Source organism: Podarcis bocagei, assembly GCF_964188305.1.
Source record: "Podarcis bocagei genome assembly, chromosome: 7".
Taxonomy (NCBI): Eukaryota; Metazoa; Chordata; class Lepidosauria; order Squamata; family Lacertidae; genus Podarcis; species Podarcis bocagei.
The window spans coordinates 69,981,326-69,996,507 of record NC_138132.1 but is presented as its reverse complement, the minus strand read 5'-3'; the positions used below and the strand labels follow the sequence as shown (position 1 = coordinate 69,996,507).

The window sequence follows — 15,182 nt, the reverse complement described above, 5'->3', positions numbered from 1 at the left end:
CTCTGTCAAAGCCATTGACAGACCTCTCCAACTCCAGGGAAGTGTCTGATGTCTTTGTAAAGCCATCTAACGCAGAGGCAACCATTTCCACCTCTTGCTGCAATGAACAGTTATGTACTGCACGAAGAATAATACTTTCCGGTTACTCCTGGTCTACTGATTTCATTGGGCAGCCCTACATACTCAGTTTGACTTGACTTGACAAAGTTTTGTTCTTAATCTAGCTTTCCAAAGAAAATGTTATTGCACGTTGTTCTGCTTTTACGTAAAACATTTAGTTTTTACATTAAGTGGTGGTAGTGGAGAATCTACAAATAAACACATACATGATTTTTGCATGTTGCTAGGTGTCTTTCCCTGGGACAAGTGTTGCTGGACTTCAACTCCCATCAGCCCCAGCCAGCATGGCCAATGGGCAGAGAGGATGGCAGTTGTAGTCCACAATGTCTGGAGGGACTTCCCTCCTCTAGAGTGAACCTTGGTGGCTGAAACTTATGTGTGGTCCAGCCTCCTCTTTCCACCTGACAGTGGTGCAGAGTAGCAACTAATATACTCTAGACTTAACAGCCCACTTCCCTTTAAGGTGGTCAGTTTCACTTATTTCACAATGCCTGAGTCAGCCCAGGATTTCATAGAATCATAGAATCGTTGAGTTGAAAGGGACCCAATGGTCATCTGGTCCAACCGCTTGCAATGCAGGAATCTCAGCTAAAGCATCAATGACAGGTGGGCATCCAACCTCTGGTTAAAAACATCCAAGAAGGAAAGTCAACAACCTCCAGAGGGAGACTTTTCCACGGTCGAACAGTCTGAAAGTTCTTCCTGGTGTTTAGTCGGAGTCTCCTTTCTTGGAACTTGAAACCATTGGTTCCAGTCCTACCCACCCAGAGTAGGAGATAACAAGCTTGCTTCCTCTTCCATGTGACAACCCTTGAGATATCACATATATCTAAACCGCAGCCCACCTTGGCCAGCCATAAAGCTTCTGAAAAATCCGTACTCCCCGTCATCTGGTAGACTGCTCCTGAACACGGAGGCTCCATTCCGCAACGGGGACTAGCAGCAGCCACTGAGGGCCAGAGAGCTAGCCTATCCCCCTGGGGGATGCGGTGAGTGAGATGGCCGCAGAACGGATGCATCTCACACCCCTCGCAGCGGATCTCCATGTGCACAGAGGCTTCTGAGGCCACACGTCCAATTCTCCGCCCCGTCCCCCGTCCCCCAAATATGCCGGATTAACCCTCTCTATCCTGGAAAGCTCCAGGCCCTTTCCCCGGCGAGAGCGGAATCCACAAGAGCGCGCAGGCAGGGCGCAAAGGCCGGCGACGTGCCTAAGTCCTCGCGCTCGCCGGCCTCCTGGCGCGGCCCTGGCGAGGCAAGCGGGCGGAGCGGCGGCGGCAGCAGCAGCAGCAGCCCCTCGCTCGCCGCCCCCTCCCCCCGCCAGTCTCCTCCCCGCGCCCCCTCCCCTCTGCTCCCCTCCCCTCGCCGCGCCTGCCTTTGCAGCATCCCGAGCCTTCCAGGCAGGCAGGCGGCCAGCCCAGCGCGCCTCCGTCCAGAAGCCGCGGCTCTAGCTCCCTCTCCCAGAGCGCCAGGCGGACACGGTCGCGGACGGAGCGAGCGAGCGAGCGTCCAAGCGGGGCGCGAGCTATCCAGGCAGCGCCCCCTCCCCGATCCTCCTCCCTACCCCACTCCAGCCCCCGATCCTCCTCCTCTTTCTTTCCCCCCCGCCGGCCTTGCCGCTCTCCTCGGAGCTCCATGGCCGCCTAGAGCCCCTGAGAGCGCCGCGCCATGGAGCCGCCGCCGGGCCCGGGTGCGCTCCTGCTTCGGCTCGGGCTCCTGCTATTGCCGCCGCTGCTGCGCCTGGCCGCCGCCGTGGAAGGTGAGTGCGAGCGGGCGACGACGAGGATGCTGAGCCGGGAAGGGCGCCCCGCGACGGCCAGCGCTCGGGGTTTTTTTGTGGGGAGGTGGTGGGTGGCGAGAGGAAGGGGGAGGGTCGAGGGTAGGGGAGCCGAGGCCGCTCAGCAAGAGCCCTTCCTCGGACCGGGAGAGCCAGCACCGCGCCGCTCTTTCTCCGGCGCCGGCTGCGGCTCCCAGCCCCCCTCGACGGGCGACGCTCTCTGGGAAGCGGCCGCTGCCTTGGCAAACGCGCGCCGGAGCCCGGAGTCCGGGGCGCGCTGAAAGGCCGCTCCCTGGCCCGGTCTGGCCTGGCTGGCAGCGGCCGGGAGGAAGAAGGAGGCCCGGCCAGCGAGTTGCCTACGAGGATTTCGTGAGGGCGGCCTGGGCTGGGCTGGGCTGGGCTGAGCTGGGCAGCAGTAGCTTCTCCTACGGTGGCTCCTCCAACGTGGCTTTGCCATTCGGATTTTGAAAGCTGCCTCGCTTCCTGGCGTTGGCGCGGCTCTGCTTCCAGAGCGTGGTTGGGCTTTTGTGCTGGTGGGGGAATGGAAAGGGAACGGGCACGGGCACGATGCTTGGGAGGTGGCCGCAGCCCAGGCTGGAACTTGCTCTCTCGTTTTGGGTTGCAGGAGGAGAATAGGGGAGCCCTCAGGAACCAGCGGGAATGGTGCCTGGGCTGTCGCCTCATCCTTTGACATCCTTTGACAGGTGGCCGTCACCTGGGGTGCTTAGGGACACAGGAAGAGGCAGGCCGTCTAGCTCAATATTGCCCACACTCTGTGGCAGCTCTGTAGCGGTTCAGCAGGAAGCCTTTTCTAGAGATGCCAAGGGTTGAATCTGGGACCTTTTGCCTGTGAAGGCCTATCCCAAACAGGAACACTGAAAACTGCGAGTCAGAGCATCAATTCATACAGCTCTATATTGTCTACACTGACTGGCAGCAGCTCTCCAGGGTTCCAGGTAATGGCTCTTCCCAGGTCTATGAGAAGGTGCCATGAATAGAACTTGGGATCTTCTGTATGTCAAACCTTTCATCTTCCATGAGGACAGGATGGTCCTCATTAACTAGCAGGAATGATGTCCCCACACGAACGGCCTCATCCTGTGACAGTTGGTCTGAAATTTGGGGAGGGGGGAGCAGAAGAAAGGTGGGCTGCCCTTAGTGGCCAGCAGGAGCCGACATGTTCTGCAAGGTGCAGTAACAATGGGCTGCCTTCACTGACCCTCTAGGAGAAATGTGGTGGATGTTCTCATCTCACAGGTTTTGCCCTACTTGGTGCTTGTGCGTATGTGTTTATGAATGGGTTGCGCTCACGGCAGCAAGGCTGATGCATGAATGGACCTCATCCTGCAGTCACACAGCTAGGAAGTGGTCTGGAGGGGGTGATGGACCGCCTTCACTGACCACCGTGAATGAATGTTGCTTGTGCAACGCCATTTTGAGACACAAGTCGCAGGGCTGGTTCTGCCTCCCCCCATTCTGTCTCCGCAGAGATAGAGCACCCATCTTCCCTCTCCATTTCCTGCTAGATGTGGGCCCAGATGGACCTGGAAGTTACCACCTGGTGCTCTAGTACGACATGCTAAGTGAAAAGCCCAACTCTTGGCCATGTGCAATGTGCTGTGGCCTTCCTTCCTGGGAATACACCAAGCACAAATCCAAGACATGACATGCAACAGTCACTTTTAGGGGCGTGTCATTCCCCACCCCCACCCACGTCCAGGACTGAGGCAGGCACACATTTCGCTTCATGATTTGGGAGCCATTTACTGCCCTGTTGGAACTTCGGCTTTTTTCTCCCCCAACTTCCTGGTGGTGAACTGGTGGCAACCACAGATGCCAAATATTTTCATTGCAGTGCTGACCGCGTGGCACTAGATTTGTGAGCAGGATTATTGTTGCAATATTTGGGGTTCTGCAGGCTTTTATGTATTTGCAGAAGTTCAGGGGATTGGGCAAGAGGGTTAAGAAATGGAGAAACACCTGCTTGGGGGGCAGCCCCCCTCCATGCTCTAGTTGTCTTGTAGCTACAGATTCATCAGTCATGACTTCCTTGGGTTTCTAAGGGTACTCTCAGATCCTGTCCTGTTGATTTGATTTTTGGGAGGGGGAGGATGGGTTCCAGATGATGTGACTTCTCATGAGAATTCCCTTACCCCAGTTAAAACCATTTAAACCACTGTTCTCTGCAACAAAATACTCAACGTGTGTGTGTGTGTGTGCGTGCGTGCAGGGAATCCACCACAATGTAAATATTGAGTTGTGTGTGGATGGATCACATGCCTCAAGCAGAATGCTGTAGATCCATGAATGCAGCCACCAATATTATTATTTTTTAGCTTTGGAGAGGGGTGTGGTGTTTGGATTTCAGTTGAAGCAGCTTTTGGAGTGGCTGTTTAAATCTATTCTCATTTGTTTTCCAAACCCAAGACTCCTTCCTCCACACACCCCCAATGGGTTTAGGAACATAGGAAGCTGCCTTCTACTAAATCCAACCATTGGTCCATCCACCTCATTACTACATGCTTTCCAGCATTTCAGGCAAGGGAGCATTCCCATCCTTACCTGGAGATGCCAGGGACTGAACTTGGGACCTCCTGCATGCAAAGCTGATTCTCTGCTGCTTAGCTAAGGCTCATCATGCTTGGTCAGAAGCAGCTGAGAGAGAGAGATTGTGTGATTTAGAGCCAGCATGCAGCATGGAGGAAAGTGTGAACAACCCCTTTCCCCAGCTCTATTGGTGTAATCAAAATTGGAATCCCAGTGGCTATATATATTTATATAAAGCACTAAAGCAAAGAATGGAAAAAAGCTTGGGAGATCTGATAACAGCTCCCCCGTGTCAATTTTGGCATTAAGATTCTGCCAAAGCCAGACTTCTATTGCTTCCCGCCCCCTTCCCCGCCCCATGTGAACTTGGTTACCTAAAATACTGTCATTGCAGGAAGTGCCCAAGTACAGGAAATACTCCTGTCTGAAATCCTGCAGAGCTGCTGTTAGTCAGAGTTGACAACACTGAGCTAAACGGATCGATTGTCTAGCAGCTTTCTATGTCTTAAGGGAAGGGCCTCAGCTCAGCAGTAAATCAGGTTTGCATGCAGAATATCCCAGGTTCAATCCTTTGGCAAATCTAGCCAAGGGTTAGGTGCACTCTTATGTAACTGATTGATCACCACATTCCTGCAGATAGCACCTTCTAAGGAGGTCTGTTCCTCACAATGTAGAAAAAGGGCCTTTAGTGTGGTGGCACCGACCCTTTGGAACACCTTGTCCTTGAATATTAGGCAGGTGCTGTTTCTGGTGCCTTTTCCGAGCAGTTTCCTCTTCCAGCTATCATTTTAAGCCCGAAAACCTTCCGAGTGTTTGTCTGAACAGGAATTGTGTTAAAGGTTGCTGTTGTTGTTGTTGTTTTAATTATGGTTTTGTCACTTGCTGTTTGTGGCCCTTGGCTTATTTGGGAATAATAACAAATAAACATATGGGGATCGCTGGCATGGAGTAAGGAGACAGAGGAAAGTTTCTCTCTCACACACACAACAGCAGAACCTGTGGACACCCATGAATGTTGGAAAATTCAGGACAGAGGAAAGAGAAAGGACTTCTTCATGCGGTACATGGCTAAACTATGGAACTCATTCCTGCAGGAGGTGTGATTCAGCAGGGCTCTTTTTCCCCTTTTCCTTTTCAGCAAAGCTTTTCTTGGGTCTGGCAGCAATGAGTCTCTCAAGTTTCAGACCAGGAGGCTCTTGCAGCCTACTTGGAGGAATGAACCTGGAACTTTCTGCATGTAAAGCAGACGCCCAAATCTAAGCTGCAGCACTTAACGCTATTCTGTTTTAGAGATGCATTCAATTGATGTCTTTGGCAATATTTGAGAGGTCCCAGCTTAAGATTTGTCATGTTCAGCACCTTATAAAAAAATCAAAACAAGAGTTGCCAACAAGGCTAAAGCACCTGGATTTTGACCATGGTGGTGGGGTGCAGGGTTCAGATTCAGAATTTACATGGAACACTGCATGCACTAGTTTTTGGATCTGTGGCCTAAGGCAGTTAAAGGTTTAATAACACCTGAAGCTTTTTATTTTCACCAAAGTCAGCGTGAACAGTAGTGTGTGTGCGTGTGTGTGGAGAAAGAGAGAGAGAGAGAGAGAGAGGGAAGCTGTTACACAAAAGCAAAATGCTTCCTTCCCTTTCAATGCCTCTAAGAGGGCAGAGATGTAGATACTGTATTGGAGTGCACAATCCCCATTAGCAACGGCAAGCATGGCCAGTGACCAGGGATGATGGGAGTTGTAATAATAATAATAATAATAATAATAATAATAATAATAATAATAATAATGATAATAATTTATTTATTTATACCCCGCCCATCTGGCTGAGTTTCCCCAGCCACTCTGGGTGGCTCCCAATCAAGTATTAAAAACAATACAGCATTAAATATTAAAAACTTCCCTGAACAGGGCTGCCTTCAGATGTCTTTTAAAAATAGGATAGCTACTTATTTCCTTCACATCTGAAGGGAGGGTGTTCCACAGGGTGGGCGCCACTACCGAGAAGGCCCTCTGTCTGGTTCCCTGTAACCTTACTTCTTGCAATGAGGGAACCACCAGAAGGCCCTCAGCGCTGGATCTCAGTGTCCGGGCTGAATGATGAGGTTGGAGATGCTCCTTCAGGTATACAGGACCGAGGCCGTTTAGGGCTTTAAAGGTCAGCACCCACACTTTGAATTGTGCTCGGAAACGTACTGGGAGCCAATGCAGATCTCTCAGAACTGGTGTTATGTGGTCCCGGTGGCCACTCCCAGTCACCAGTAGTTCAAAATATCTGGAGGGCCAGGTGTAGATGTAGAGCTTGAACGGGAAACATGTGGCCCTTTAAATGGTGTTGGACTGCAACTCCCATCATTTGGAGGGCTGGAAGTTCCTCATTCCCACTTTAGAGAAGGAATTAAGCTGCCTCAAAAGCACCAACCAATAATACCTTTTAGGCTTAAGCTTGTCTCTCCTGGGACCTTCCCAGCTGAGTCCTTTGGATATTTGCACTGGTGTTCTTGAATGAAGGGCTGTGGGTTCTAATCCAATGCCGTCTGTCTGGAGAAGGCATCCCGTGACACAGATCTCTTCCCTGGATAGAAGCAAGGCAGGCTGCTTTGAGAAACAGAAAATGAAACAGAAACACTCGACTGGCCTGCGGTGTGTGCATTGCTGATGCTTTCAAAGATAATGCTTTGCAGAGCCAAGCAGAATCACAAAAGAAACAGATGGGCAGGGAAAGAGTGGCCCTGGCTGCAGTCGTGGGAGATCTCCCACTGCTAGACATAAACAGGGAAATGTTAATGTCAAAGAAAGACAAGAGCGTGATCAGATGTGCACATTTAAATCCCACATTTGAATCTGGAACCATCTGAGGCTGGTGACAGCTACCCCATCTTCAGTGGCATCTGCGATGGCACTAAAGGTCTCCATCTGAAATGCAACAACCTGCAACTAAAATATTTACGCTAAATATTTTTAGATCAGCGCATCCAGGTTTGAAATAGAGAGAGAGAGTCCTCTTTTTTTGTGGAAGGTGAACAAGGGAGAGTTCCTTTTGCATCTGGTGACAGGATCTACTTTTTTAAAAATAGGAAGTGGAGGGAGAATTTTCTCCTGCTCTTTATCTCCCCTTTTCATATCCACCAAGAATTGTGTGTGGGGGGGGGAGAATACCTCTTGTCATTGGTGGCAACAGGAGGGTGTTTCTCTTTTGGGTCATGGGGCGAGGGGAAGAGTCCTGATAGGCCGGCAGCACTGATGATGCCGGTGATTTAGACAGCACCATCCACGTAAGTTGCTCTGGAGAAAGAATGAGATGACAGGTCCAGGCCTCTGAGCAGTTTACAGTCTAAAAATAGGCAGGAGGGAGACAACAGACGATGGGAAGCCGGGAAAGGGTATGTCATTCTTGCACTGCAACATCAGGAAGTGCCTTGTGTTGAGTCAGGTCGTTGGTTTGTCTGACTCGGGGTTGTCTACATTTGGGACAATGGAGATGCAAATGGAGTGGCCTCCAGACAGACTGTTGGACTCCAGTTCCCATCAGCCTGCAGTGGCGTAGCGTGGGGAGTGCCAGGGGTGCCGGCCGCACCGGGCGCAACATCTGGGGGGGGGGCGAGTCCAGAGGGCCCAGCCCCGTCGTGCCCTCGGCCCGCCCCTATTGTCAGAGCGGCCGGCCAGCCTCTGCCTGCTCCTACCTTGCCCACCCGAGGACTGCGGCAGCGCCCGCCCCCGTGGCCACCTACCCCCGCCTCGCCCATTGGCTTGCCTCCCTTGGCCCCGCCTCTCTCCGATGGCCGCGGGGGTGTCCTGCTTGGCGCCATCGCCTTTTTTTCAGGAGGTAGGGAGGCTGGACGGGGAGGTGGGGTCGGACAGAGAAGGAGGGGAGCTCGTAGCCAAAAGGGCTGCACCGGCCGGCAAAGGGCCGGGGAAAGTTTGGAGAGGAGAAACGCACCGTCATGATTTCCCGGTGGAAGCGGCAGGATTAGGGATGGCGAAGCGTAATTACGCACGAATTTCGCTGGGTGAGAGCTTCGGGGATCGATCGGCGGAAATGGGAATCAATTGGAATATGAGAAAGAGAGAGGGACCATCATTCATAGGCATAGATTTGTAGGGTTAGGGGGCGCAAATCCACGGGTTAGGGGGCGCAAATTACTTGCCTTGCCCCGGATGCTGACAACCCATGCTACACCGCTGTCAGCCTGTATCTCCAATGGTCGATGGGAATTGTAGTCCAATGTCCATCCTTACTGGGGGATGTCAGGGATTGAACTCAAAAGCTTTTGCATGCAGCTGAGCTTCAGATGCTGCTAATCTGCACAGAAATCTGCCTTACACTGTGTCACAGCATTGGTCTACCTAGTGGCTCTGCTGGATCTCAGACAGGGGTCTTTTCCAGCCCTAACTACTAAGGGCCACATACCTTTCTGGGTAACCTTCTGGGGGCTGCATATCAACAGTAGAAGAAGGAGTTTGGATTTGATATCCTGCTTTATCACTACCGAAGGAGTCTCAAAGTGGCTAACATTCTCCTTTCCCTTCCTCCCCCATAATAAACACTCTGTGAGGTGAGTGGGGCTGAGAGACTTCAGAGAAGTGTGACTAGCCCAAGGTCACCCAGCAGCTGCATGTGGAGGAGCAGGGAATCGAACCCAGTTCACCAGATTACAAGTCCACTGCTCTTAACCACTACACCACACTGGCTCTCAGACAGGACAGAGGCAGAAGTTGGCGGAGAAACACATATAAGGTTTATCTTTCTATAGTACCCTAGCTATTCTCAGCCCTCCCTCTCTGTCCTCCAAGAAGCATCATTAGAGTTCAAGGACAAAGTCCAGCCAGGCAAAAACACTCTGGAGGGTGTAGAGCAGGGTCAGATGTGGACTGGGAAGAGGAGGGGTGGTTTGGGAAATTGCAGAGAGCTAGAGGAAGAGGGCCAGAGGGCTGCATTTAGTCGCTAGACCTGACGCTCCTCATCCCTGAATTAAAATGTCACAAAATTGTGAACAAAATGTCGAGTTCTCCAGAACTTTTCCATCGGCTGGATGTTAATCAAATTAGATTTGGGGTTCAGAGGGAAGAGAGAAGGGGAAACTGGGCTTTATGTAGAAACTTAAAGGTTGGCTGTGCGTAACAGCTTGGAGATGGAGTTCCACAGATTAACGGCATGAAGTTCTTTTCTCTGTCCGAACTCTTCCAACATTCTGCTTCATTGGATGTCCACGAGTTCTAGCATAGAGGGAAAAACTTTTATCTATCCACATTTGGCTTCATGCCTGTTTAGCTTCAACTTCAGATCCAGGAGCGACAGGCGATTCACTAAGTTGGTGTGTGATTGTTTTTTCAGGCTGGGGGCCGGTTTACAAATTGACCACCGAGACATGAAAAGTCAGAGGGGATGAAGTCGTGATAGGAGGGATCACAGAGAAATGTCAGCAGAGCACATTCTAAACTGGGGTTTTTTTGGGGGGGGGGGATGTTTTAGATAGTTTTTGCATTTTGTTTTTAAGTTGTGTATCTGTTTACTGACCTGGAGTCCTTGGGGAGAGAGGACAGGCTACAAATTCAATAAAAGAATAAATAGCAAGGATTTGCTTGCATGCAACATCCAAGCTCCAGAGCTGTCCAAGGTCCATTGCTCAGGCTCAAGAAGGAGCAAAGCTGTCACTGACATGGCAGGAGGCTTCACAGCTTGTGATGGGATTTGTCAATGTTGGTGTCTCTCGGTTTTCTTTCCCCCCCAATCTTATGTCCAGTTCTCCATCACTCTGCATCAGTTTGCATTTAAAAAAGCAAAAAATAACCAGCATTTTACTGTGCATTCCTCCCAATATAGGACACTGTCTTAAAAGTGAATTAGATCATTGCCCCATCTAGTCCAGTATGGTCTACACTGACTGGCAGCACCTCTTCAGGGTTCCCAACAGGGGGACATTCCTAGCTATATCTGGAGATGCCAAGGACTGAGCTTGGGATCTACCACAGAGCACTGACCCTTCCCACCATAGGAAACTGCCTCATGCTGATTCAGACTGCTCGTTCAATTAAGTTAGTATTGTCTACTCTGACTGGCAGCAACTCTCCAGGGTTTATTTTAACTTTTAATTCCTTACATGCGCCAAGGGGCCCACGGTGGTGTGAAATGGTTCTCTTCCCCAAATTTTAGTCTCTCAACCACCCTGTGATATAATACATATAGGATAGTGTTAGGCTTCGGGGAATCAGCTTCCTCCCCTGTAAATAAGCAGATCAAACAAAAGGAAATTCTTACAAGTTAGTTCCTTTAATAAATAAGGGACAAAGGAAAGCATCTACCTAGGAACGGCGGTGCTCCCAATTAAGGCTCACACCCCTTCCATCCCTATTAATCTACGTCACTCCTACGTCTTGTCATCTGAGCTTGTAGCCTCTGTGCTTTCTGTTCTGAGACTTTCTGAGCTCTTCTTGACCTTGGGGAGGGTGGAGGAATGCTGTCCAATGACTGTGAATCTGTTAACCTTCTCTCTTCCGGTGTTTCCTCTCCTAGCTGTTCCCTATCCGGTATCTCCCAGCTTCTGCCTTCTGAACTATGCCCCTCTTTAAGCCACTGTTTCAAATCTATACTGCCCTCCTGCTCCTGAGAAGATTCAGGAGATTCAGAAGAGCAGGAGCAGAGGGATAGGGAGGCTCCCACCATTCCTCCTCAGTGCTGTTCTCAGTACAGTCCCTGACAGATAGCTAAATTAGTAGAGCATGAGACTCTTAACGTCAGGCTTATAGGCTTGAGCCCCATGTTGGGCAAAAGATTTCTGCATTGCAGGGGGTTGGACTAGATGACCCTCGCGGTCCCTTCTGGCTCTACAGTTCTTTGATTCTATGATCCTATATCCTTTTAATGTGTTTATGGGAGGGGCGGTTATTGTTTTGTTTTTGTTTTGTATTTTTATCTTTTTTTATGCTGTGAGCTGCCCAAGAATCTATGGATGAAGAGTGGTATATACCAGTGTTAATAATAATAATAATAATAATAATAATAATAATAATAATAATAATAATAATACAGTGGAAAAACAGTGAGCTTTATAGCTGAGTGGGGACTGAAATCTTGGTCTTCAATGCACTAACCACTAAAGCACACTGCCTTCAGGCTGCAACTCCCCCAGCCTGGTGAAACCAAGGCTTTAACCTAGGACCTTCTGAATCCAAGCCAGCTGCTCTACCGCTGAACTACATCACAATCGTACTGCATGCTTACTCAGACGTAAGTCCTATTGTGTTCAGGATTGCAACCTTGTAGTAGTTGTTGTTGTTTAGTTGTTTAGTCGTATCCAACACTTCGTGACCCCATGGACCAGAGTACGCCAGGCACTCCTGTCTTCCACTGCCTCCCGCAATTTGGTTAAATTTATGCTGCTGGCTTTGAGAACACTGTCCAACCATCTCGTCCTCTGTTGTCCCCTTCTCCTTGTGCCCTCCATCTTTCCCAACATCAGGGTCTTTTCCAGGGAGTCTTCTCTTCTCATGAGGTGGCCTCAGCTTCAGGATCTGTCCTTCCAGTGAGCACTCAGGGCTGATTTCCATAAGAATGGATAGGTTTGATCTTCTTGCAGTCCATGGGACTCTCAAGAGTCTCCTCCAGCACCATAATTCTTCGGCAATCAGCCTTCTTTATGGTTCAATTGCAAGCTTAGAAGAACCCTTATTGTTCAGCCCCTGCTGAAAGTCCATTCTGCAGCCAAGGTCCTCAGTGGCATCTGCCAGCATCCTATCAAATAGTGGCGGAAGATCCCAGGTGAGTTTTGTGAGGGAAAGCAGACAGGTCTGGGGCTGTCAAATCTGGAGAATACAAAGCACATTGACTTCTTTCCCCCTCCTCGCTCCCCTTTCAAATATTTAAAAGCATGTCAGAAAGGAGAGGAAGAATCGTCGTTGTTTTTTATCCACCAAAGGTAGGACAAGGAAGACAGATCTGGGCTAAGCTGTGTCAGAATGTTCGAAGTGATAAGATCAGCCAAGCAGCCTGGGCGATTCACTTTCCTGAAGGGTTTCAAGAAGAGACTGAATGGGCACTGCGAGAGGTGGCCTTTTGGTACAGGGTGGGGAGAGCTTTTTTAGTCTGACGGCCAGATTCTCTTCTGGGCAGCCTTCCAGGGGCCACCTGCCAGGGGTTGGCAGGACTAGAAGGAAAAGTGGGTGTGAATTTTAACAACTGTATAGTAGGCGAGGCTCTGCAAACCCTGACAGCCGCCTCTCTATCCTCCCTCCAGGCAAGCAAGAAGAATTGTCAGAGTTCAAGGGCCCACTCCAGCCAGGGAAAAGCAAGAAAGGAGGACTGGTGAGGGGTGGCCTTGGGAGAAGGGTGTGTGGTTGGCAAGGCCTGAGGGCCACATAGAGAGGCCTGGAGGGCCGCATTTGGCTGCTGGAGCTGAGGTTCCCCATCCCTGTTTCAGTACGTTAGATACCCTGCTAGATGGTGGTGGCTGTCATTAGGGTGATGATCAACATTATTAATAACAATTTCTATTTATGCATTAAATGTGTGATTGATATTGACCTTGAAGTGCTCTGGCAAATGAGGACACCAGCAAGCCTGAATCCAGGGCAAAAACACTTTGGATGCTTCGAGCAATAATTACAGGAAAGATTTGCTTAAACTTTAAATTGGATTTTTAATTAAAAAAAATCAATTATAGCCAGCCTCTCTCTCTCTCTCCTTCACCCTCCCCTCTCACACGCCTTTAAAAAGAATTAAATAACCTGATTTTAAAATGAAAACTGCACTTACTACAAACAGACATGCCTAAATACCATAGTTATCAGAATGGCTTAAAAAGACTTTTGCGGTGGTGAAGTACCTGTAGACTTTGCTCTCTAAATACAGCACAGCAGGTCATGTATTTATGATAATGGCAGGCAGGCAGGGGGCACTCTTGGCCTTACCTGGAGATGCCCAGGTATTAGGAAAGGCTAAGGGGGATGCGGGTGGTGCTGTGGGTTAAACCACAGAGCCTAGGACTTGCTGATCAGAAGGTTGGCGGTTCGAATCCCCGCAACAGGGTGAGCTCCCGTTGCTTGGTCCCTGCTCCTGCCAACCTAGCACATTCAAAAGCATGTCAAAGTGCAAGTAAATAAATAGGTACTGCTCCGGTGGGAAGGTAAACGGCATTTCCGTGTGCTGCTCTGGTTCGCCAGAAGCGGCTTAGTCATGCTGGCCACATGACCTGGAAGCTGTACTCTGGCTTCCTCAGCCAACAAAGCGAGATGAGCACCGCAACCCCAGAGTCGGCCATGACTGGACCTAATGGTCAGGGGTCCCTTTACCTTTACCTTTAGGGGGGAAAGAATCTACTTTTCATGCAGAAGGTCCCAGGGTCAAGCTCCATGTAGGGCTGGGAAGCGTTTCTGCTGGAAGCATCTTCATGAGCTGCTGCCAGTCAGTGTAGACAATACTGAGGTAGATGGACCAGTAATTTGACTCCACAAAAAGCAGCTTCCTATGTTGGGGGTTGCACCTGAGCTGTTCTGCATGCAGTGCTCCAGCTCTCTTGCTGATCTGCAGATGTTCCTAATGAAAACATGTTAGAAAAGGAGTCCATCCGACTGGCAGAACAGGGTGCCAGACTAGGTGGGCCATTGGCCTGATCCAGAAGGCTCTTCTGGTGTTTTTGTCCCTGCCCCCATTGGAAGTGCCCTGCATCCCATTAAAATAGTGTCCTCCCCTTCAGAGATGTCAGCTCTCTCCGATAGTGAGAGCAGCAATGTGGCCATCAGTTTTCTTCTGGGCAGAACAGCATGGGCTGTGGGGAACCTTGGAGTGGGGCATCTCTCCACTCCCCACCCCTCGTCATCCAAGCAGTGTGGATCTGCAGCTGAGCCCCCCCCCCCCGCCATCCCCCAGATCAGTCTGGTTACGTGGCCTTTGACTGAGTTCATTGCTATACCCCGGGGCTTCCTCTGCAGTGCTGGGCTCTCTCTGTGTGTGTTTTATGGGTCGTGGGACTTTGCCAACAGTTGAATCACAGCTGAAACCTCGCAGAGCAGTCAAAAGAAATGTTGAGGCTGGGATTATGTTACCCGCCCTCCCTGTAAAAGACTCTATAAAGGGTCCATTAAGCAGCCGAAGGACCTTTCTTTTTGGCTGAGGGCTTCTGCTGGAGGATGGAGATTACTCTGGTGGCCTTTGTTGGGATAAGAGTGTGGGAGGAGGGCTCTCCACAATGACAGACTCCTGGAACGTGACCTCAGAACTCATCTCTTGAACTCATCGCATTGTCTTGTCCCTTGCAGGGGGGCAGAGTGTTTGTGTGTACTGAGCCCCCTGTTGGCTTGAAGACCCCAAGTGCTTGTTTTTTCAGGTGCCCCAAAGTATCAATTCTGGGGGGTTTGCAACCTTGATGGGGGCAAGGCTGCAGGATGGAGGACAACCCTTTCATTACTTTGTAGATGTGGAGCCTTGGTAGTACCTGGTAGCCATGCAGTCATGTTCAGAGGTCATAATATCCAGATTTTGTGGACAATGGAGGACCCTTGTGGGATACCAAGATGCATCTGTGGGGGCTTCTTGGTAGTTCCACTGCCCTTGGAAGTTTGGAGGAAGTTGTGGGCTGGGAGAGGATGGTCTCTCTGGCAGCCCTTAAACTGTGGGATACCCTCCTCACAGAGGTGTGTCCAGTACCTTATCATACAGTGTTTGTCTTATGGTGAAGAGACCTCTTTACTCTGACCTTTAACACACACACACACACACACACACACACACACACACACAC

General features: G+C 50.3%; 1 protein-coding gene across 11 annotated transcripts in view; it reads left to right on the top strand.

The window, feature by feature from the left end:
* Positions 1–1,523: 1,523 nt before the first annotated feature.
* Positions 1,524–15,182, top strand: part of EPHB2 (EPH receptor B2) — a 128,882-nt gene continuing 115,223 nt past the window's right edge. For all 11 annotated transcript variants that reach the window (XM_081201450.1, XM_081201442.1, XM_081201447.1 and 8 more), the window contains exon 1: positions 1,524–1,879. In XM_081201450.1, the coding sequence (XP_081057576.1) occupies positions 1,789–1,879 (91 nt within the window). In that variant the 5' untranslated portion in view covers positions 1,524–1,788. The remainder of the gene's footprint in view (positions 1,880–15,182) is intronic.